This window comes from Seriola lalandi, unplaced genomic scaffold, assembly GCF_002814215.2.
Source record: "Seriola lalandi dorsalis isolate HSWRI2012SDOR001 ecotype SW California unplaced genomic scaffold, Sedor1 jcf7180002054901, whole genome shotgun sequence".
Lineage (NCBI taxonomy): Eukaryota > Metazoa > Chordata > Actinopteri > Carangiformes > Carangidae > Seriola > Seriola lalandi.
The window spans coordinates 3300143-3324806 of record NW_019525453.1 but is presented as its reverse complement, the minus strand read 5'-3'; the positions used below and the strand labels follow the sequence as shown (position 1 = coordinate 3324806).

The window sequence follows — 24664 nt, the reverse complement described above, 5'->3', positions numbered from 1 at the left end:
GTTTTAAACGAGTACATTAACCGTCGTTTGTGCCAGTTTATTTAGAATTAACTGGTTACAGTTTTTTATCATAGCAAATATTTAACTTATTTTAGTCGTCTTACATTGCCCACATTTGATGTTAACACAAATAGTGATCTCGAGCGGACAGTGGTAAAAACTACAATTGTAATTCAACTACATATCCCACAATGCTCCGAATTTGTCAGTCGGTTCTGCTTCCGAGTCAAATAAAAATGAACGTTGGAGACACATTTCAACCGGCAAAACATGAATAAATAAACTGGAAACTCACTTTCAGTGTCTCACACGGGTTCCACATGAGATGGTTGTGATTTTTAAGGTAAGCGTAGTGTAAAATTGCACGTTTGTGTGGATGTTGACGTTCATTATTAGCTCGTACATATGAGGGATAACTAAATGCATGTGAACCAGCGATTTCCAGTGTGGATGAATTAGAAAACTGCGTCTCATAATGGTGTTTAAATTAACTTCATTTTAACACTATATCCACCGTAACTTCGCACCAGTAAGGTTGAATTCATTTTCTATAATATATCTATACATTTATCATATTTTGATTTGTATATTCAACTTAATATGCTCCAGTATTAAAATTATATTTCTATGTAACTTGCGCATCTCATTTTAAATCTATTTCTTTGTCCTATCCTAAGGACATCTCACATTTGATGAGGGAATAAAATCTCATTTTGATAAGGTGATGACCTAATGTCACTTTCACCAGATCTAAAAGAGTGAATGCTGTGATGAGACACTCCTACTCAACACATAATATTGTTAAAGCCCTGAGGTCCTAACTGAACCTGTGTGTTGTTAAGGTCATTCGGGCATAAGCAGCTATAAATGTTCGTCACTACTGCCTCAGCTCAGGCAGAGGGGATTAAGGCATGTACTTGGAAGGAGACACGAGGGAGGCTTTTGCTATTCTTAATCTGCATAGGTAGCAATAGCTACTCTTGTGCAGGACCCATTCAGATCAGATACAGGTCTCTGTCATCAATGTCAACTTTCTGAGTCCTATTTTTTTTTCTTTTTCTCTTTAAAACAAGACTCTTCATACCTGCCAGGATGGATCTTGGTAAGGCAAAGCTGCTTAGGACTGGTCTCAACACTCTACACCAAGCTATTCACCCTGTGCATGGGATAGCATGGACGGACGGCAAGCAGGTCTGCCTGACAACTTTCTACTTCATCAATGGTGAGGTGAAGTTTGGGGACACCAATGTTATTGGGCAGTTTGAGCATGTCTTCGGGCTCTTCTGGGGCCCGCTGTGCTGCTCTGACTCCCCTGCTTTGCTGGCTGTTCAGCACAAGAAACATGTTACCGTGTGGCAACTGCAGCTCAGCGCTCTGGAGCAGAACAAGCTGCTGTGCACTCAGACCTGTGAGATGAGTGAGCCTTTCCCCTTGCTCTCTCAAGGCTGTGTGTGGCATCCTAAACTGGACATGCTTGCTGTGCTGACCAAGAGGGACACGTCTGTGCTGTTTTCTGTCAGGGTGGACAACAGGAGAATCAAAGCAGACATCAAAGGTAGTGGACTCATCCACTGTGCATGCTGGACTAAGGATGGCACACGCCTGGTGGTGGCTATAGGCAGTGCTCTACACTCTTACATCTGGAATGACATCCAGAAGAGTCTGGTGGCCTGCTCCTTCTGCCCCATCTTTGATGTTGGGGGCTACATCTGTGCTATCGAGGCCACCGGGGAGGCACAAGTAGCTGTGGCCACAGAGCTGCCTCTGGACAAAATCTGTGGGTTAAATGCTGGCATAGCCTTTGACATGACGTCAGAGACAGCATCCCTGCAAGGCCAAGGCTCACATGTGGTCATGTCAGATGAAGACAGCCTTGTGGACTCAAGGAGGAGATCCTTTGAGTCAGAGAGGTCCTACATCCCCAGCTCAGGTCCTCTGGATCTCACCCACCTCCTAGCTAGGCACCGTCGCTCTGACCCCAGCCCCCTTATCCACTTGCGGCGCAGAGACACTTTGACGGGCTCTGGACAGGACTCCTCACACCTCATCCTGGTCACGTATGAGCGCAAAGTCACCACCACCCGCAAAGTCAGCATCCCTGGGATTCTGGTCCCGGACATTGTTGCTTTTGACCCACGTGGTTCTACAGTTGCAGTGGCTTCCAACACCTGCAACATGGTGCTTGTGTACTGCATCACATCCTCCGCAATGCCGAATATTCAGCAGATCTCTCTGCAGGCGAACGAGAGGCCTAAAGGAGTCTGCTTCCTCAATGACAAGATGCTGCTGTTGATGGTCGGCAGGCAGAAGTCCAACGATCCTGCATTCCTCCCATCTTCTAACACAGATAAATATATTCTCCATCTAATAGCCAAAGAGTTGATGTACAATGGAGACACTCCTATCACACCACCCGCCTCTACTCACAACCATGAGTCCACTTCTAACCTCTGCGCAGGGATTAGGAGGCACTCTGAGCACCTATGTAAGGATGACAGGGAGCGCCCAGGGATAAAGGACTTGGTGTTGCCCGGAGGGGGAGTATTTCGTTCACCAGCGAACAGGCGGAGGCTGGTGGAGGAGGTGAGGAGCGGCGAGCCCAGCCCTGTCACCAGCTCTGTGGACTTCTCTGACCGAGCATCAGACCGAGCCACCTCCAGTGCCTCCTCCATCACAGTGGAGAATTTCGACATGGACCACGTCGGCCGCATGACCAGCCTGGCGGTGGCCGGCCAGGCCAGCAGAGACTCCAGCCGGGCCAGTTCTCCTCGCTTCGAGCCGCCGGACAAGCTTCACACCGAGCCCACGCTGCCTATGCCTGAAAAGACACCGGGCCCTGCCAAGGACCGCGCGCTGGAGCAGCTCGTCCACAACATGGAGAGGCTTTTTACTCGCTTTGCAGATGTACAACAGTGTCTGACAGAGATCAGAGATTATACCCACAATGGCAAGAAGGCCCTGAGTGTCTACCCCAATGCCTCTGAACCCCCCTACGTCAATGTCACATGCCAGGTACAGTTTTACTCACTACATTTTAGATTTATTGTAGATTAAGTATTTTTACATAGTTTGTATCACACTGTGTGGGAAAGTCAGCCTAGCTAGTGAGGAGGAGATTCCCTTTCTTTCTCCAATCTCTGTCATGAGTAGCTTTTGCACGAGGAGCTTAAACGACTTAATCAGCTGCAATTTTCACTCTAAGGATAAGACAACTGAATTACCTTGAAGCAATTAATGCGCTATGAACACACAAATCTGAGTATGGCATCAGATTAAAGGATTGGTTTACTGTTTATAATAACACCCAGCTTGCTTTCTTTGATTTATCTCTGATGTCGACTGTTTCTCTTTTCTTTACTTTTTCCATCATTGTGCACACGCAGAAGCAGTTATCAGAAAATGTGTTCATTGACGAGCGGAGGCCAGTGCTGCTGTGTGATGGGAAGCTTTGTCTGCAAGCCCTCCAAGACCTCTTCAACCTAACTATCGTGGAGATGATGTATGGTATGTGCAGCCTGTTGAGTTTTGTCTTTACTATGAAGCAGTATCCAAGCTGCCCTCTTAAAACCTTCTATGTTGCATTGCCTGTAAGACTAGTCGAGTTGTGACAGAGAGCGTACACGGTTGATAAATTAAAACCGCTCAGAGGAAACTCCTTGTAGGTCTCCTACTATGAGTATTTTCAGCAAGCTTATATGATGGGCTTCCCTACTGAGGTCACCTGGAAGTCATCGAACAGATTATCTAAGTCAAACTCTCTACTCTTACCCTTTATAGTTTTAAACCTTCACGTTACCCCCCCTGAGAATTTCATTTTAATTGATACAGAATCGAATTTAATTGTACAGTCTTTTACAACACGTTCTAGTATTGTTCTTCTGTTAATATGCGTAAACTATAATTGGAAGTGATTAAAAGCCTAGGTCAGATTACAAGGTTTTAAACAAAAGCAGCTTACTGCCATTTAATGTGCATAGTGTTTTGTTGCTGTTGTAGCAAAGACTGACTGTCCTGAACTGACACAACAGCAAGTTACTGCTATCACTAACTACATTTTCCAGTGGTTTGGCAGTAGTTTTTTTCAGATTTGTGGAAAACCATTCGGAGCAGACAAGTCTTCTGTTCTTCTTCCAGGTCCATTGTGGATTGTACTTGTGGCAGACGCAGACGGCTTTGTTCCTCTGACATTCAAGCCCAAGGAGGAGCTCACAGTGCGGAACGGCAAGCGGAAAACTACCCTGCGGACTCCTGGGAGTCCAGAGACCTCTTGCCCATCTAGTCCAGCCCCCGGCCAACACTCCAACACGAGCACAGAGGCCTCAATATAGGTGCCTCTCAACACACGCCTCAGTTTAAGGACTACAGCCATATCTCCATTATTTAAATGTCATCGAATGGATCCAAGTTCACGATGCAGACAGAGCAAAAAACTCCCATACACAATAAGTTATATGTCAGATTTATTTTTGTATATGTAAACAGTAGTGATTTGAAAAGGGCTGCCTATTCAGATGTGATGTTTACAAGTTGCTGCTTTGAGATGAAAGCTTACCCACAAGAAGTGACATTTTACTTTTCTTTTTTGTTTTGACAAAATACAGTGCAGTTGTTGTCCAAGTCAAACATGTTTTCTGTTTTAATCTGACTGTCCAGATATCCTGACACAAAACCGACATCGGCTAATGTTTGATGTAGTTTTGTATTTGTTGATACTGGAGAACAGCAGAAACCCCTCCACTAATGAAAATAAGGTGTATGATTCTGACTTCATGTGTTTAAAAAAAAAAAAAGAAAAACCTGGATTAGCACTTTTATGATTAATAGTCCCATTCAAATGTTACAACTTCATTTACCAATGCTCCATTAGTTGTTTCAAAAATAAAAAATGTTCATAAAAACACACTTGAAGCTCATTTTCTCTTACGTTTGGAATGCAACCAATCTCAGTAACTCAACTGACCACAGGAGGGCGCAATACTCAACAAAAACTTTCCTTTCATGGCTGTACAGTACTGACATGGAATGTGGAATAATATGCAGAGAAAAGTGTATCTTTAAATATTAAATTTTGCATAACTAGTGTGCACTCCTTCGTATGTTACTCATTTTATTTAGCTACCACCTCTTTAGCAAAGAAACACAACACACACATTTATTGTCTACCAGCCAACCTCTACAACATTTATTCATTTCATATCATCAACCCTTTGTAATTATATATTATAAATAAATAACAGTGTTGTAGAGCTAAACACAGCAAATAATAATAATATACATTCATTTATATAAATTAGGTAATCTTATTATATATATCCAAGATGACTATACAGTACATGTGAAAATGAAACAAAGAATGTTTACATCAAAACAATTTAACTATTTATCAGTGTAATATACACTAAAGAACAAACTTCCAGCTGTGTTACTGGAATACGTGGCTTTTGGAAATTCACTCCATTCAAGATCCAAGTCACACGTTATTCAAATCTTCCATGGTTCTGGAGCTGATGCTTTGTTTCCTGCGGGAGACACAAATATCAGTAACATGTTACATTGATAGCACTGGTGGAGAGTGACTAAGTACATTTATGGTACTTTGTGTGACAATTTCCATTTTCTCCTACTTTATACTTCTACTTTACTACATTTTAGAGAAATGTTCTGCTTTTTAAGGCGATGGCACCGGCATAGGCTGAGATATCCAGACTTTAATTTTTCTATTATGGGTCAAGCTCCAAAGACGCCTGATCATACAATTCCCATAATGCAACTCAATGGCATCTTTCTTTAGATCTTCACTGCCTCCTGAGTGCCCCCAGATTGTAATGCAGGCTTTCCGTTAAAACGTTTAGCTAGCTTTCTAATGTTTGAAAAAATAAGACCTTATGACATCGTCAGGGTTAAAGAAAAAACCCTAATGATGTCATCAACGTGCCCTCCTGAGCTACAGATGACATTATACAACTGTTTTCCCAGGCTGAGTATTACTCCTCCTGACAGGTGCACTGAACTTAATGTGCTATTTTAAAGGTTGAACAGTTTTTTTCTCAGGTAAAAATCTATGATTTCTGCTCACCGGAGCTCCTCCAGGCAAAGTTTATTCCTGAGCCGTACGTCTTCACTGATGGGATAGAGGAGTAGGATCATTAACCCTGTAACAATGAAGGCCACTGGAGCAGCACCAATCAGCAGCTTCAGGGTGTACACTACAGGAGCAGGCTGCTTGCAGGCGCCGGTGTCATACCCTGCAAACCTACACACACACACGAACATGGAGAGATCCCATTTAAACACAAATTACAGGAAATCGACATCCATCCTGACGCTGCAACGCTGCAAATGAGCAAATTCGACACCCTTCACATAATGAATTATGCATCAGGTCTGAGTAAAATGCAGTTTCTCAAGGTATCATGACACACTAAGTGCAAATACAGACCATCGAGCAGTGTGTAGGTTAATGGTGCATGTGTGGTAGTAATGCAGACTTACTCGAGGCAGAGGGTGGACACTCCCAGGGAGATTCCAGCGGCAAACTTGGTGAAGAAGACATAGAATGAGTAGAAGATGGCTTCATGGCCTTTAGAGTAGGGGTTGGCCAGTCTGAAGTCATCCACCACATCTGGCAGCATAGACCTGGATATCACACACGCACATGCAGAATTGAATGAATCTGTGTTATTTGTTTTTGCAGGATTTTGTGAGCATGTGTCCTTTGTCTTAAATACTCAGTATCACTCTCGAACATGGTTCAATTTTAAGCTGATGTGTGCATGAGACCTCCCTCATGCTCTTACTTTAATCATCTTACACAACCAGTCAAGATGCGGGCAGCTGATGATGTGAGGCCTACTTATAGCGCTCCGATAAACTGGTGGGCTAAAATTACAGAGCTAATAACACGATTAGATGATGAGCAGCGGGCGATACCGCTGGTCTTGGTGCACAGACTGGATAAACAATCGGCCCCTTCCAAAATAAACATGCTCCTATGGGAGGTCCCTGTAATTTTGGGTTTTAGGGAGGGGGCAAGAGATGAGTGAGGAGCGGAGTCGGCCATAGAAACGATAGGAAAACAGATGTAAAGAGGGAGACGGTTTTACCTTCGGCATTGTGTTAGCTCTCTGATGGTATAGCAGCTTTATAGTAGGTATATAAGTAGGTATATACTCTGTCTCTAATTCTTAAAAATGACATCAGTTCCATGACCGTGACATGAACTGGCTGAGTAGACGCAGCCGTCTGGGCACCAAGTGGCCACTAACAGCATGTTGGTGCACTATTGTGGTTTGAATAATGACATTTGGCATCAAATCAAAGGGCACTGACATGAGCGGAGCAGCAGAGCCGCAGCACAGACAAACATATACATAGCAGGACTGAATTTACGTAAACATTGTCAGAGGCTTTGTGGATTTTTAATATTTTAAGGATAAAAAATGGATATAAATGGATATAATGCATTTCGCTGTAATACTATTTCTTTTAATCCTTTGTAGTCACTGTGGGGGGTTCCTCGAACTTACAGTGGGCAGATGGCAGGGAGACGCCCAAAACGTCCATTACAAGGTTGATACAGACAGACTCTAACTTACATTTAAATACCAGTGGTCAATATAGAGTCTGAGTCTTCATTCTGTCTAGTTTGCTGTTTTTTTTTTGGACTGCAATAGAAAACTGGAGCACCCAGGGGAAAAGAAAACTCTTGTTTCATCTGATCTCGTGACAGATGTTGGGGGAGGCTGTGTGTGGCCCCCAACTTATTTCAAATATTTAAACCATATTCATAATAAGGGAAGAAGAGAGTGTCATTATTTTTAAAAGCAAACCCAAGACCTACCTTTTTAGTCGGGCTTTTAATTGAATTTATTTTTAATTTGTCTATTTATTTATACATTTTGGGCTTGTCCTTTTATTCTATGTTCATTTTCTGGATTGTTTTCCTTTATTTCCTTTATTTTTATTTGGCTGGATTGTCTTTATCGCTTTAATTCTGTAAAGCACCTCGTGTTAGATTGGTAGATTGTATACAAGTAAAGTCTGGTTTGGCTGAATGTTGTGTGCAGTATGCTGCAATATGCTCTGAAGTGTGGAGTCTTACCATGGCAGCAGGAGCGAGGCAGCCACACTGAGTCCAGAGGAGACAGCCACAACATAGGCCACCACCACATTAGGGATGAACACCAGCATCAAGGTGAAGGGCATGATCCACTGGATAGAAAGAAGTTAAAATGCATCATTGGCTCAATATTCTTTCATTCGATCTCGTGCAAAAAGAAAAAAATGTTCTGAGTCTGTCAAGTTTACGTCTGTGAAACACACTTCCGAGTTTGTCCACAAGATGGCACAAACATCAAAGAGTTACAGTTTTAAAAGCTTTCTTTGGCAAACCAAAATAAAAACTGTGTACTCACAGTGATACCACAAAAAGCCGCCGTCTTTTTTCCAAACCTCTGCAGAAACCATTGCCACAGTGGGATGCTTATCACTGCAGAAACCTGGGTAAACATGCACAGGAAGATTTAAGTGACACATACTTGAGGAGAATGGTTTTGAGTATGATTCAGTCTAGTGTGAAATAATAAAAGGATAGTGATGGGGAACATGAGTCAAAGTTTATACGATGATAACGACGAGCATGATTGTGAGTGTGTGCAAACACACCACATAAAAGTCACAGATTCATCCAAAAGCTGTTTGAGTTCAAATAAGGGTCAACCAATGTGGTGGAGAAAAGAATTCATGAATTCAATTTCATGTTGTTCAGTCAAGTTTCATAGCATTTAATCATACCAGTGTATATCTATGTTACAGATGTTTGGGTGCTTGTGAGGTGAATCAGTGCTAAAAGCTTCACTCACCAGGATGGTCAGCACGATGTTCTGGAAGTGATCCCTCAGGTCGGCAGCGTAAGTGCAGAAGAGGACGAAGTTGCTCTGAACCAGCTGTAGAAATCAGAGATCAAACATTCAGATATTCAACCGTGCCTTGCCTACTCAGCGCTGTCGCTGGGCGCTCAGCTTGCTGTGCTGAGTGCCAAATGAAGTGACTGGAGAAGCTGCTGACGGTGTTTTGCAGTGATTTATTCCCACTCCAGAGCTCACATGGATGACAACTGACACCTCCTCGGAGATGAGAGGGGCAAAAAATATACAGAAATAGATCCGATGTAAAAGCTGGAAAGTCTGCAATAATTTTAACAGTCTAAACCTGAGTTGTCAAACTCGTAACATCTGCCTACAAGTGACAGACACACAGGAAGAACATGCAGGGCCTGTATCACTCTCGAGAGTCCTGAGACGTTAAAACCGTGAGCTTTCAGTAAGTGCTCTTCTACATTGATCAAATCAACATTGAGCGCCAGCAGTTCTCCCGCATTGTCAGGATCCAGGACCGGCTCCATTTACTGTAACGTAGAGTGTCATGTCTGAGAAGTGCTGCCTAAATAAATTTGCATTTACCTGAATGGCGACAGTGATGAAGAGGAATGCAGCGGTTAGAGTGAGGTATGGCCCGTGTCTCATCACCAGGATGAAGCCCCTATAGAACGGGATCTGCTTCTCAGTCCTCGGGGCATACGGGTCTGAAACGGTTATATGGGGAATAAGAATATGAGCGTGTAGCGTATCGAATAACATGCAGTAAGAGAACGGCAATGGAGTTGCTCACAGGGAATCTTGGAACTGCCCCTGCATTGCAGTGGATGCTGTTTTGCCCCACTGAGAGTTGTCATTTACAGTGTGATAAAGATCAGAGAATGGCAGATTTCCAAAAACGATTTGAATGAAACTCTCAATGTGTGGGAAAAGTGCAAAAGATGCAAGGGACTGTTATATGCTTTAATAATCATAGAGAGCACAAGTGTTAATGCACATACACTATGATACATGATTCCTTTTTTGTCACATTACACCTGGGAAAAATCCATAATAAATGTGTAGTACAGGATGAATATCTCTTCAAATTGCTTTTGTCTGCGTGCAAGAAAGCCATCACCCTCCAACTAAGAAATATATGGACTGCAATTCTCAAAGAAATAAACTGTATGGAGAAACTGACCGTTATCTTCAGAACGCAATATAATACGGAACATAGTGGAAACAAATTGACTCTTTATATACAGAATGGGCCTATGAATACGCCATTGAAAAACCCTGTTACTATACAAGTATTGAGTTGCGCATGTCAAGCAACTCATTTAGCTTGAAAACAGAAATTAAAATGAGTTTGCAGAAAAACGGTAAGTTTCACTTCACTCCTTTGGCTGTTTTGACTTTATTTGAAGGTCCTTAGTCCTTTGCAGTTACATATTATGCATTGCAGACCACCAAGGATGTCCCCAGGCTACTAATTTTGTCCCCAACTAAACCTGTTTAAATCCACAATGTGTTCCCAAATTGGGTGATTTATTTGTATTATTTTTTCACTCAATCATTAATCTATAAAATGCTGAAAATTGTAAAAAAAAAAAAAAAAAATGTATGAAATGTATGTCACAAGGTCCCAGACTCTAAGCTTCAAATTGCTCAATAAAAGGAACTACAGGGAAATCATCACATTTGCGAAACTGGGACCAGTTCCTGTTTGTCATTTTTGCTTCATAAAACACAAATGATCACAACAAATGATTAGTCAATCATAGTCAACTATCAGAGTTGTAGATAATTAATTTTCTCTCAGCACTTTGAGTTCACACACACAAAAAAAAAAAAAGTCTCACCATCTCTCTCTTTGACTCCCAGGAACATCACCACCGTGCAGATGATAAACACTCCTCCAATAACACCAGCAGCTATCATGTACACCTCCTTCTGCAGAGAAAAAGAACAAACATTTAGCCCACATCAATCCATCTCTTCTTACACAGGCGGCACAATCTATTCTGAGCCTTTCCTCAATCTTTAATTCATTATGTTCTCAAATGCCTAAAAAATTTAAGGCCTTCATTTTAACTTGCTATACATCAGTCCTGGAAACATATTGCCGCAGTAGGTGTCAGTTTGTATTTGGTGGTTGAATTCATTTTGTCCTCTATGTTTCTACCTATTTTAGCACTCATCGGTACATGATTTATTGGCCCTGGCTTTCTGTGTTGTTTTTCCACATCAGTTTACAGTGCAAACTCCCGTACACATCACATACACCGTGCAAATACAAGTATAAACAGGAAGAAACCTCAAGTAGATCTGTATCCCAAAATACATCCTTAACCGTTTAATGCCGTAGCCCGACAGGAACTGCTCTGCCTTAAACAGCCTCTGTTTGTTTGCTATTTTTCCATGTGGCTCAGCGCAGCGGTTCATTATTATTTATGCACATCAAACACTCCCTGTTTCCGAGGGCAGACTCAGACGGTGTGCCACCCTCACCAGTGACCGCGGAGGAATTTAGCGGGTGGCTGCAGAGGGTTTGGCTTGGTGAGTGGGTTGCCCCGATAGGGTTCACCCAAAATCCATTGGAAAAGAAGCCATTTGAGGCCCAAATAGCTGCGGCGCAACCAAAATCCTACATAGGACAGTTTGGACTCTGGCTTGTTTCATCTTGACAAACAAGACGCATTACGGATTCACAGCAGCGGTCGTGTTTATTCACAGCTCTGCAAACTGAGATGTGGACACGTGAATGTGAATGTGTCCTTTCCCTCCAACTTTAAGTTAAGCTGCAGTCGCCTTGAAGTAAAGGACTAATATTTCCAACATAATGAATCTGGGGTGCCTTCAAATGTTCTGGGTGAGATATAAATAGGCGTAATGACTTGCAGACTGGAGACCCCTCAATGCAATGGGGCCACAGTTTGGAGCCTGATGTGAGGGAGGAACCCCCGTTGTGGTCAGGAGCTGGGAGCTAACTCAGGATGTCGGGTTCAGATATCAAACAGTGGCGTCTCCTTTCAATCCCATGGGTTACTCGGGTTAAAACATGAAGCCATTTTGGATGTCAGAGCCTGTAGACATTATGTAGTATGGACTCGCTTTTGAACAATCCACCTTTTCATTCAGATATTTAGCAAAAGTAAACCTCCTTGAGTACACACCGCAGCTCCAAGTTAAGCGAGAAGGCTGATGACAGTCCAGGTTATTTTCAAACCAACTCTGTGGCCTACTTCGAGCACACCTGGGCTCCTGGCTTGGCACTGTGACACTTACAGCATGTGACAGGTAGTCCTGGGAGTGCACCAGGCTCTTGACGATCTCTGCCCCGCTGCTGTTGCCAAGGTAACCGGCAGAGATGTTGTGAGTTGGGCAGTGCTTTAGAGTGTGAGCGCTGGCCACAATCTGGCCCTGGATGGCAGCTCCCACAAGTGTCCCCAGCACCTCCATTGTCATTCCTGTCATCACATGATTGATGATTCAGTTATCAGCTCCAGTAGTTCAAAGGTAAAATCAATTTTTAACTGAACAAGTGCAAAATTTAAAATGGCAAAGATGAATTCGGCATAGCAGGCATTAGTCCCTGTTAAAAGATCTTACGGTAGGCAGTGGCTGAGTCTCTCTCCTTCTGGTCTATGCTCAGGAACATGGTGAGAGCAGAATAAGGCACGTGGAAGCACTGAAATGGAGCAGAAAGAAACAGTCATGGTTTAGGTAAAGCAGCAATAAATATAAATCTGACACAGCAGCAGTCAAACAACTGCACGACTCTCATGAGGTGGCTAAAAAATAATGATTTTGAGTTTTTGTGTTGTTTTTTTTTTTTTAGCAGCTGTAGTTGGTCAACCCATCACTTTAATCCAGGCTGAAATATCTCTGTTGCAGGGACTGCCATGAATCTGTGTACAAACACTCATGGTCCCCAGAGGGTGAATCCTAATGATGTTGATGGTACACTAACTCTTCCTTTAGTGTCACCTTGAGCTTGACATTTACGATACGTTGCGTTTAACATGTTAGTGTACCGTCATGCTACACTACAATGGTGAACATGGTAAACATTAAGCTAAATAACAGCATGTTAGCGTGCAAGGTGTTAGCATTTAACCTGTAGCACCACTGCGCCTAAATACAGCCTTGTTAGTATTTAAAAATTTGACTCACAATCAGATGGGAATACCCCAGATATCTTTAGATGTCTTTTATCTACGTGTTTCCCGTGCAAGATTTACAGTACGCTGTATATATATCAAAAGCAATCTCTGCAGTTTCCATGTTGGCGAACCTCAGATCTGTTTTCTCCTTCCTCACCACCTCTCCCAGAGAATAGGCGAGCAAACCAAGTCCTGCTTCACTTTGTAATTTACACAAGGGCTCAGTCAGCACTGCGGCCAAACGAGCATGCACAGCCACGATGAAAATAAACGCGGCCGTGAAAAGGATTTTTTTTTTTTTTAAGCCACTGCTTCTATACAGCATGTCATTTATGGGGCCTTCAGTGGATGCAAACATTTATAGAATTGAGCATGCATAAGTGGCCAGTACGGATGGAAGTGAGAACTGATTAATTTGATGGAAACCCATTATTAGCTGACTGCATAAACAGATGATATACTGCACTCTAACCTCTGTTTACAGACTGCGACCCTCCGAATGATAACAGCTGGCCTTTCCCAGCAAACTTCACACAAACACATATCCAGAGACAATGAAGGGAGGCTAAAAGTGGTAACCAGCATTTACCCAGCCAGAGGTTCCTGGCAGGACTGACCATATACTTATCAAGTAGTTAGAATGACATGTCATTACAGCTCGCCACAGTGTGGCTGCGGCAGTCTACACGCTCTGTAGCACATGTTATATGGGTTACCCCAGAGCAGAGCAGAGCAGAGAGGGCGAGAGAGATGAATGGTCTGGAGCATAATAACAAAAGGAAACCTAAATAACTACACTTCCCCTTTGAGGTGAGGTATCTAAGAGCTCTGGGCTCTAATCTGCTGCGCGTCTCGCAAATCAAAGTGTAAATCCCACCAGGAGCTGTCAGAGGCTGGCATGAGATGAGTGTAATCATCTTCACCTTAAACTTTGATTACTCAGAGCGTTTGCTGCATTTTATCTATACGTTATGTAATGTCATCTCTAAACTATGAGCCGCATCAATCAGAGCTTTTATCTCCCGTTTCCCACTTGATGTCTCTCTTCTGCTTCATGTGAGGTCCTGCTCAGTTATCTGGAGCATCATACATCAGTTTGGATTTCTTAAACATCAAACACACAGGGATTCTGAAAGAGCATGCACTTACAGTGATGAGGGTTTGGTAGAGGCAGTAGAAACCCAGGTACCAGACGAACCTGCCGCCGATGAAAGGAGGAACAAACCATAGGAAGAAGTAGGAGACCACCAGAAACGGAGTGCAACCGACCATCCTACAAAAAAATAAAGGTGTGTCAAGTGAGACTCATGGGAGAAACTTGGGATAAATAAATTGTTGAAAACGGAACAAAAAGGCTCTACGGTTTTCCCCACATTTTTCTTATCCTGAAAAATCTATCTACGTATGTATCTGAATTACATTAATGGTTCTAAGCTATCAAAGATCAGCCCCTGTCACCATTTTAAACTGTCAGAATAGCGATGACAGTGGTTGTGTTATGTAATTTTCAAAGCAGTGTTAAAATCAGGCCATATTTCTGGCAGATTACAGTGCAACTAAGCTGACTGCTCAATGATTATGTTGTTGTAAGTATGATAGGAATCTGTCCTGGGCAGGACAGGCGAGCAGGGAAATACCACAATATTCCAAACCCACACATATCATTGAAACACGCGCGCGTACACACGCACGCACACACACACACACACACACACACACTGAAATACATAAATATGCAGCATACACTCAAGCAAACGCAGCATGAAGCAATTTTGCTGTGTTGTGTTTTTCTCAGAACTTGGAGCGATACAGTGTGTGGGCTATGTATAATTCATAAGTAAACAACTGGTATATGTCATTATGGTTAAAGTGAACAGCTGTGTGTTTCAGAATGAAGAGAAAAAGGGCAGATTGTGGATGATCTACAGTATGACATATCTGCAAACACCAATATATCATCCACCCTCTTCTTCTTTTCCTTTAAAGAGTAAATGGAGTTTGTTTGTCATATGGCCTAGAGCCTGGAACAGCTGTAACACCAGGGCATCTACAGGTAAAAAAAAGAAAAGAAAAAAAGGCACTGATGGAATTTAGGTGACTGTGACAAAACCTGCGGTTGCTCTGACCTCTGACCTGCTCTCCACTGTGAATTATAAAGAGAGAAAGTGGGAGAAAGAGGTAGAGAGAGGCCAGTTACGGTCTTTTCTAGCATCGTCCAGCCCGCCCACCTCACTCTCCTCCTGATTGTTTGCTTAAACAAAGGCGGCTGACAACGCTGGTGCTGCAGTATTGACCGCTTGGTCATGGGAGCAATGAAAGGGCCACGGGGCCGGGGTGAATGGGACAGTTAGAATGTTCCTGCAAGATGACTGTGTTCGGGGAGAGGCAACAAAGGCACATGCGCAGAAAAACATTTGCATACTTTCTCAGGCATCAGAGACGCATGAACGCACATCCACACCTGTCCCAATAATTTGCACAGTCTTAATTAAGCCAAAGCTCCTTGATAGAAGACTGGCACTTACTGTTCTCTCCTCACTGACTTGTTCAGGACACTTACAGCATGTTAATTAGATGATGTGCAGTGGGACAGAGAGGATTTAGAAGAGGTCTGGTAGGTGAGAGTGAGCTTAGCAGTGTTCATATACCCCAGTGGTGCTAAGTAACAAAGATACTTGTAGCTACTTTTATGCTACTTTATACTTCAACTCCACTACAATTTACAGGCAAATGTTTCCAAATTAACCACAGTTATTGTCTATTATATTCCACACATTTTTCTTCCTTGTTAAAACCTGACGCTTGCATTACCCACAATGCAACTGCCTCTGGAGCAACAAAAAGCTTTATACAACTTTTTGTCATATATGCCTAGGTAGTCCCCAAGACAAACATACTTTGTAAAATCAGGACACCTCCCCTTTAATATTTTTCATTTAAGAATCATAGGATAAACTCACAAAACAGGATCTTTTGTTTGACATAATTCAAAATTAAAACAGTGGTTCTCAACTTTTTTGGCTTCTGACCCTTTACAAAAGAGCAGTGTCTAAGTGGGGCCCCTGTTTATAGGTTTCAGATGTCTATGAGTTGTTAGCAGCGCCACCAAAGAGTCATTTTTCCTGCCAAACCTCTCAGATGGTTATTATTTAAATAACTGTTCAACAACCAAAGAGGTAAAATGATCTAAATAAAAAAAGCAAATCTAACAGAAAAATTCCAAAAAGTGAACATGAGAACTTTGCTTTTCTTTCTTTCTTTCTTTCTTTCAAATAATGCAACATACTGTGTAATGATATATCAGTCATGTGGGTCAAGAATACTTCTTAACTTTTACTTCAGTAGGTTTTTAAATACAGGATTTTACATACAATGGAGTTTTTTTTCATTGTTGCATTGGTACTTTTACTCAAGTAAAGAAGGACATCTTTCACCACTGATACACCCTCACTGTCATGTTTGTCTTTCATTAACGGGGTGGGATGATGCATCACTACAATCACACAATAATAAACATTGCAACACCCATGGGGGCATGTTGGGCCAAATGACTCCATCCTAAAGAATTAACAAAGATACAAATCGCTTTATGTCTTGCTGTGGATGTGACAGACAGGAAAAAGCACTTCCTGCTGGATGGGCAGAGGGGACTTTCCAGAGGGGTAAAAACTAAGGGAGTGGCTTGCACTCTCATCACAAACACAGATGAACACACATTTAAAATGCCCGCATATACCACACAAAGCAAGAACACACACACACACACACACACACACACACACACACAAACACACACATACACCTACAGCTTCCCGGGGGTAATCAAAGCTGATTTAACAGCCATCAGCATCTGTCTGCTACTGAGCCCGGCTGGCTGGCCACAGTGGACTTGGTCCCCCTCCAGCACTGTCAGCTTGTGTGTAATCTATGGTTTATAATGCAGTAGGCATTAGATACTGGCTGTGTTATTACAGTAAATGTCACGCAAGTGTGTTCAAAAGACATATACTGCACACACACACACACACACACACACACACACACACACACACACACAGCCGATTATAAAATCATCTTTGAAAATGGTGATTATGGAAATGGCAGTAACAGCTTCATATAATCCACAATTATAGAGTCACGGAGTAAGCTGCACTTGCTCTTAAAGGCGATGAGACATCTTTCGAACGAAGAGGAAAGTTGGATGATGCCCAAAAGTGAGATGAGGTGTTTCCTAAAGGTAATAAAATGTCACAGAGCAGGACGCTGCTGTGTGAGATTTCTACTGTGCACAGTAGCAGAAGATTAATGAAAGAATTTGCCGATGCACTTCCTTGGCCACAGAATTATTGTCTCCCATCAAAAGGCAAAAGAACGCCCCACGCCCTTGCAGCTTATAGTATGTAGCTCATGAGAGGGAGCGGCGGGAACAGTGTAATTAAAGCACAATGGCTGTTTCTGCAGCCCAATCCTCAGGTGAGAGGAGCAGGCCTGAGAATAATTTCAAAACCATTCGAAAGTGGGGCACATGGCTTGTTTTTGTTGAGATTTCACACAAACATTAGCATCATGTAGCAACCATAATTAAGTCTGAGAGAGTGGGAGCGAGCCAAAACATGTTTCATAATCTGTCGACAAATTACAGTCCTTTACGCAAGTTTATCTGTATGTAAACAGAAGTATTTGCCATGTGCACACTAAGGAGCGGAGGAACATTTTGCCCAAGGTTATTAACTTAAATAAAGAAATAAATAAACAAGCAGTGGGTGCTTACATAACTTGGGAGTAGAGCTGAGCAACAGTCCAACATGCCAGTTGTATTCTGATTATTATAACTTGTTGTAATTGCTTAAATGTCATCCTTTTCTGGTCTTAAAGGCTGCATTAAGTTCTCTTAACTTCCTTTTGTGTCAATAACCTGAAAACAATAATAGTCCTTTCATCTTATTATCAATATTTGTTTGTTTTTAAATCTGATTTTGTCAGTACTGCTGAGCTCTACTTTGGACACACCAAAAATTCTAAAGGTAGAAATACAGGAACAACAAGTAATGGAGTTAGAAATGATGGAGAAATACAGGAGTTTCCTGTGTGCTCAGCGAGCTTACCAAGGCATGAGTCTTCCAATCTTGGTCCATCTGCTCTTTGTAATGAAGAACCCAACAACAGGGTCAGTCACTGCACCCCAGGCTTTACCAATGAACAGCACCATGGAGGCCTGGAAGGCCGTGATCTGCAGAGCAGAACAGGGACAGATTGGAGTTAAAAACATTTGTAGGCAACAAAACAAAAATACCCATTTATTTATTCATGGGAGCCACACACACTCTGTTCTCATTCCCTAAACACGTTACCTGAGCGACATCGAGCAGGTAGATTTGCAGGAAGAAGGCTGTGGCGCTGGCAGCCACCTCCTTGGGTGCGCCGCCGATGGCAAAACACAACTTACTGCATAACGACAATTTGTGGCTCAAGTCGGTCTGTGAAAAGAAAAGAGGTGACAAGGGAGGGGAAAAAATTTCATAAGATAATGATGTCCTTGAAGGTCAGGCTGGTAATGAGTAGATTAACTTTTCTCCACTGCAAGCGCTATTATTATAAAGACTCTCCATCCAGGTGGGAACAAGAAATGTGGGGAACAAAAGATGCCAGCCACCGAAAAATAATTGCTGACACAAACGCACAATCTAACAGTCTACAACTACAATCTAACTATAGGGTTATTGCTTCCAAAATTGCTATGCATGCACACTCATCCCAGCAACCTTACATTCAATGCTAAGGCCAATAGACGTAATGCAAAAGAATATATTTAAATCATAGTCAATATACATCATTACTTTTCATCTGGCTCATTCCTGGAAAAGGAAGTCAGGAGTATAAAAACAGAATTTGTCATTTTGAAAGCCAGTAAGGGAGGATGATTCAGTCTTGATATGATAAACTGTAAGTTTCTGTTACACAATCGACTATGAGAAACATACATGGTAACAGACCACTAGACTCAGTGTAACTGAATCAGGTATTTTAAACTGAAATCCCTAAAATCCAACCAACTAAACTAATCGTCCTTTTTTCATTTCAGCTTCGTTCCATGAAAATGTTTAACGTTTTCACTATTTTAGCAAAGACTGAGCGAATTCCTTTTCACACTTACAGTAAAAACCTCTTCCCAGACACGACACACCAATTAGGTGTGTCACTTTAAAATAAATTAGGCCATGAGAACAGACTCATGACTCACAAATAGTGAATCCTGTAGTCATTCATAGTCTGGATCCTTTTCAAATTCTATTTCAGGTGCGCTAAAAATAACATTCTTTCTTCATGTTGCGGCACCTCAGTGATCCAGAGGAATGTAAAGAAAATCACAGCAGTTACTAAAGTGCTACATCACATTGAATCTGCTGTGATGTATGTGGAGGATGTGTGCACACTGATCTGTTTTCTCATCAATTCCACTCCCTAAAAACAGATATCCTGTCTCCCAACTACAAGCAGCTGTGTGTAAAATAGAGGATCAGAAGGAGAACCCCTGTCGGATATTTGCATTGTGGTCTATCTGCGCAGACACTGAGGCACATGGAGGAGCCTGAGAAACCCACCTAGGCATCCACAGCTCTGTTTCCCCTCACCGTGCTCTGCTAAAACCATCAGGCACGTGACTTTGTGTCTGTGTGTGTGTTTTTGTGTACATTAATGTGTGTGTGTGTGTGTGTGTGTGTGTGTGTGTGTGTGTGTGTGTGTGTGTGTAGCAAGAAGGGCAAGCTTTCATCTTCACACATGAATAAGACAAGACACCCGAGTGTGGGGAGCCCAGTATTTACGACTGTCTCCGAGGCTGTGCACACATATCAACCTTTTGCCTTTTCCCCCCAGTCTGTACAACCTTTGGTGTCAGACACACACACACACATACACAAAGAAAAACAGTGTCAGTCCACATCCAGTGGCCCAGGCTTGGCCCGCAGCTGCTCCCCTCAGAGCTTTATGAAAGAAGGAAATCACCAAAGTAACCACAGCCGCAACCAGCACACTGTTATTATCCGGCTCACGTTTTCTCTTCCTCCTTTTTTCTCCCCATCAAAATATGGAGGGGTTCGAGAACGACAATTACCAGGAGGGAGGTGTGTAATTATTCAATCGCAAGACAAGCGGGTCAGAGGTAAGTAAAGGCTGCGCGGCGGTTCCGACTTCAAAACTCTCTCTTCTTCCACTCTCACTGCAATTACCCCTAATTGGAGAGAAAAATCAAAGTCTTTGGTGTCTGGAGAATGCTGCTTAACTGATGATGTGCAAAAATACTCTGTGCACCCATCACTGCTCTCTCGCTCTCTCTCTTTCACTCTAAACACTTATTCTTTCCCTCCGAACTCTTACTCTCAATCTTTCGTTACTGATTTCTTATCATCAAAGAGGATAAACAGGATGTCCCGTCTACTGTTGTCTGGACGCACAAACAAAACCTCACACACACATCTCAACCTCATACACACATACTTATATAGAAACACTGGCTCAGAGTAAAGGGAGCATCTGCAAAGTTCAGACTGTCAACAAGCAAGGGACAAGGACAGATAAGACTAATCTCTAAAGTTAATGAATCCTTAACTGTTGAGGGGAAAACAATTTAAAATGCCTGAACTGCACCGCAAGTAATTTAAATCAGGATTGAGGATAATTCGACTGCAAAGAAAGGAGGGGGAAAAAAAACTCCCAAAGCAGCTAAGCTATATTTCCATATAAAATGAGCACACTCAGTATTTACACACTAAAGTTAAGCTGGTAAAATTGATCCATAAAGCAGTTTAAATGTTGATTCTGTAAAGGATTTTCTGACAGTTCTGGGCATCAAGGTCATAATACGGATTCTGGTCACAGTGGTCGACACCAGGGGCTTTTGTCCAGTCAGTTCAGATTATGGATTATGGAGTATGAAAGGAAAGGTTGATTATGACGGTGATGGCAGCAAGCTGTTAAAATCTGAGAAGGACTGGTGTACAGAATTTATAGCCATTCATTTATCCACTCTCTTTTTTAAAACGCACCATCTGCATGGATATCGTCAAAGTGACACAGCTCTGTTAGAAGAACATTTGTGATGGATTGGGAAGCTCTTTGTGTGGAATTAGCTGTGACAATTTACTGACTATGGATCTATCACTTTGTCACATTCTCAAAGAGAGAAAAGTCTGTCGTCTATTATGTCCTACTCAGGCATCCTTATTGGTCATGTATCATGCATACAACTTCGAAATTCGTCTTTCAGAGAAAAATCCAAAAGTTATTCAAACACCTTAAGGGGATTTAGTACCTTTTAGCATCACATTTAAACATACTGTATAAGTTTTATTCCTTTAATCACAGACTTCCCAGGATGCATTGTTTGGAGGTTAAAACTCTTAAGAGACCTTGTTTAAAGACAGAAGAAACGATAGAAACGTGCTGTTCGTCTTTAATACATATCAAGCCACGATTATTTCCTCTGATATTCATGAAAGCAATGCTGACCAGTTAGTAAGTAACTGACTATTTACAGTGAGAAAATGTTTCCACGCAAATTCTGACACAAATTTTAAGTTAATTGCCAGAAAATTTGCAAAAGAACATCTCTCTGCCACTGTCGTGTGCAAGTTAGAAGTTGGACACATTAAGATAGATAGATAAGCAGCTGGTGGCGCTAATTCTCCAGTCAGGTGCTGTTAAACTACTGCAGAAGAAGAGGGTGCAAAGAGGTGACGTAATTGAAAGAATACCAGTCAGATCTCAAAGGAATGAAAATGATAATGTGTCATTAATGTTTATTTCATGTATTATTTTGAGGAAGGTTACACTTGTTGCACACTGATCTGCCGTTTTTTTTCCACCACCATATTTGCAGCTAAGCTTCAGAACTATTTATGCTTTTTAATTCCCCTGCATTTCCACTCAGGTTGTTTTTTGTATGCTCAATCTGATTTAATGTAACAACAAAGCAAAACTGAATGTAAAAATAGTCAGGGTAATATAACAGCTTTTGACTGAACTTAATATCAGCATAATTGAACCTGTTTTCTCAAGTTCAGGGAACTAAGTTTTACATTACAACAGCTCATGATGCAAAGAAATGATTCAAGTTCAGCTCATTTAGCTCATTGAGGGTAACAGGGCAACTTATGTTTTACAGTGCTCATATTGGTCAAATTCTGCAGCGAAACCAACTTCACAGTCACGGTTAAAATCTCACGTGTCAAATCCATCTCCATAGAGTCAAGCTAAAACAAGAAAACACTGCATACTAGGTGAAGGTTTGGCAGAGATGAGATAGTTGCAGAACAGGTTAGATTGTGTGATGCAATGCTGTTTATGGGTACCCTGAGCCACTGTAGCAAAAACAGAAAATGAGTGACTAACTGCCATGGTACTTCAGTACAACAGTATCTGAAACACCGTCTGCATAATGTGGTATCTACCCTTCGAAAGGGACAATACATCATGTAACGGCTTGGGTTTCTGCATGTCGTTTGCCTTGATTTAACAGCTTGTGGGCCATGTGCATATGGAGCAGCATCAGTTTGAGGACACAGCAGATTCAAATACATTCTCACACACAAGAGGCTTGCCTACTATACAGGCTTATCACACACCAGCGGTATCATCATGTAGCTTTCCAACACTTAACATAGATAACACAAGACAAAACAAAAAATTACAGGGAAGTCAACTCGGTCAGTCAATCAGTGTTGTGCAAAACCAGAGTAAGCCATCCCTTTCTGTTATCTATCCACTGTTTGCTTCCTGTTATGGCTGCGATTACAGCTGTCTCCATCACCAAAGCCCACTGATATCGCCGTGATCAGACTAAAGAAATCAAGAAAGTCACCCCATCAGTGGCAACAACCCTCAAAAGAAACAATCAACTTCCAGGCATTGACTCTACAATCTGGAGGATTACAGTTCACAGGAAAACAATGCAGCTGATTAATCACAAACAGATAAGCAACTAAAGAGCTCACACTTTCCATCTTTTTTTTTTTTTTTTCCCTCTACATCCAATCATATGAAGTCAGTCACAGCCAAACTAAGCCGCAAACACACCAGATTAGATTTAAAACCTCAGCTCAGTTAAATGTCTTAGTATACAGCCAGTGTCCAAACAAGGGTCAAAGCCATCTGAGTGAAAGTAGTGCCATTACGTATGATGACAACCTGTAGAACAATACAAAAGAAGCACAAAAAGCAGGTGATCTTACCTGCTGAGGAGTTTTGGGGAACAACGGTTCAGTTGGCTTGATGAGCTTCCCCACAGAGCCCTGCACTCCCTTCTCTCCCTTTGTCATGGCTGAGAGACTGTGTGTGAGCCGACAGCCGTACTTCTGAGGCTGTGTGTGTGAGAGCGTGTTGAAGTGAGTGTGGCTGTGACTCCTTGTGTGAGCAACAGCGCGAGGAGCCTGCCACTGGGTGGTGTAGGTCAGAGGCTGAAACTGGATGTGGCTCTGACTCCGGGTGTGTGTGTGTTGAGCGTGGGTGACAGCTCCAGAGGCTGGGAGCTCCTCCTGCTCCTCTGTGACAACTCTGCCGCTTTCTGCTGCCATTCACATGCTGTTGTGCTCTGGAATGAGGCCAGGAGGGAAGGGAAAAGTCAGACAGGCATTGCCGCACACACATACACATATATGCAAAGAAAACACACACATACACTCAAAAACACGCATGTACTGCAACATACCATCACAAGAATGCCTGCACATAAGCACACACATGTATGAGCACAGACAAAGACATGCTATTTGGAAAACACACATAAATGGGACAAAGAGCACAGGTGAATACAAATGCAGGAGAATGCAACAAGAAATCTCTCTCTTTCTCTCTCTCTCTCTCTCTCTCTGTCTCACACACACACACACACACACACACACACACACACACACACACACACACACACACATACAAACACACACATGCGCGCGCGCGCACATGAACACACTGTACCTTAAGCGACCATTTCAAATATACACCTAACTAAAAGTCATTCAGGTCAACATCATCTGCTGTATCTGGCATGCTCGCACAGCTGGTTATGACTGAGAATGAGCAAACGGGGCGCGAAATGCGACGATGTCCCGTGCAGGATTGTGTTGTTGTCCGACCTCATCTTACTATTACTGTAAGTGCATCCATCAGCAACCACTCTGCACACCTGATAGGAACACTGAAGCGTGTAAAAAAAAACAAAAAACACACACAAAACTAGAAGAAAAATACCATCTTACCCTGTGCTGATGGAGAAGCAGCCGGTGCTGTTAGCGTTGCAGTCAGTCAGTCAGTTAGTTAGTTGTTTAGTTTGAGCAGCGGGGTGATCTGCCAGTCAGTCAGCCGAGTAGGATGAGAAGGAGACTGCGGAGGATGGAGATGGTCTGTGCGTCTCCACTCTCAGTTGTTGTGGGTCTGCAGTGACGGTGCTGCGCCCTGCAGCGGCTGTGACGGTACATGACACAAACGGATTACATGTATGCATCCATATGTGTGTGTGTGTGTGTGTGTGTGTGTGTGTGTGTGTGTGTGTGTGTGTGTGTGCATCACTAAGAAGGTTATGGCAGGCAGATGGTTATGGTGATACCAGCAGTGTGTGTTGGGATGGAGAGCCACTGTGGTGAACCT

At 42.5% G+C, this 24664-nt stretch overlaps 2 protein-coding genes across 2 annotated transcripts; one reads left to right on the top strand and one right to left on the bottom strand.

Moving 5' to 3' along the window:
* Positions 1-219: 219 nt before the first annotated feature.
* wdcp (WD repeat and coiled coil containing) lies at positions 220-5084 on the top strand. The gene is made up of 4 exons (XM_023430246.2): positions 220-343; positions 1074-3012; positions 3384-3504; positions 4135-5084. The coding sequence occupies exons 2-4, from the start codon at positions 1093-1095 to the stop codon at positions 4326-4328; spliced, it is 2235 nt and encodes a 744-aa protein (XP_023286014.1). The 5' UTR covers positions 220-343; positions 1074-1092; the 3' UTR covers positions 4329-5084.
* Positions 5085-5151: 67 nt separating this feature from the next.
* Positions 5152-24425, bottom strand: mfsd2b (MFSD2 lysolipid transporter B, sphingolipid). Its single transcript, XM_023430247.2, has 15 exons — positions 24277-24425; positions 23254-23612; positions 18376-18501; positions 18130-18254; positions 14174-14297; positions 12471-12549; positions 12147-12328; positions 10721-10811; positions 9462-9583; positions 8862-8945; positions 8415-8498; positions 8102-8211; positions 6493-6636; positions 6077-6253; positions 5152-5519 (listed from the first exon to the last, which is right to left on the bottom strand). Exons 2-15 carry the CDS (start codon positions 23593-23595, stop codon positions 5471-5473), a joined length of 1839 nt encoding a protein of 612 aa, XP_023286015.1. The 5' UTR covers positions 23596-23612; positions 24277-24425; the 3' UTR covers positions 5152-5470.
* Between the last annotated feature and the right edge of the window lie 239 nt (positions 24426-24664).

What these genes read in the sequence shown, in the direction of transcription:
- mfsd2b (XM_023430247.2), bottom strand. Translation starts at nt 23,595, where the DNA reads ATGGCAGCAGAAAGCGGCAGAGTTGTCACAGAGGAGCAGGAGGAGCTC. An exon ending in TCCCCAAAACTCCTCAGCAG is followed by an intron (nt 18,502 to 23,253) that starts GTAAGATCACCT and finishes TTCTTTTCACAG; the next exon opens with ACCGACTTGAGCCACAAATT. An exon ending in GGGAGTCAAAGAGAGAGATG is followed by an intron (nt 9,584 to 10,720) that starts GTGAGACTTTTT and finishes TAACCGTTTCAG; the next exon opens with ACCCGTATGCCCCGAGGACT.
- wdcp (XM_023430246.2), top strand. Translation starts at nt 1,093, where the DNA reads ATGGATCTTGGTAAGGCAAAGCTGCTTAGGACTGGTCTCAACACTCTA. An exon ending in ACGTCAATGTCACATGCCAG is followed by an intron (nt 3,013 to 3,383) that starts GTACAGTTTTAC and finishes GTGCACACGCAG; the next exon opens with AAGCAGTTATCAGAAAATGT. An exon ending in TATCGTGGAGATGATGTATG is followed by an intron (nt 3,505 to 4,134) that starts GTATGTGCAGCC and finishes TTCTTCTTCCAG; the next exon opens with GTCCATTGTGGATTGTACTT.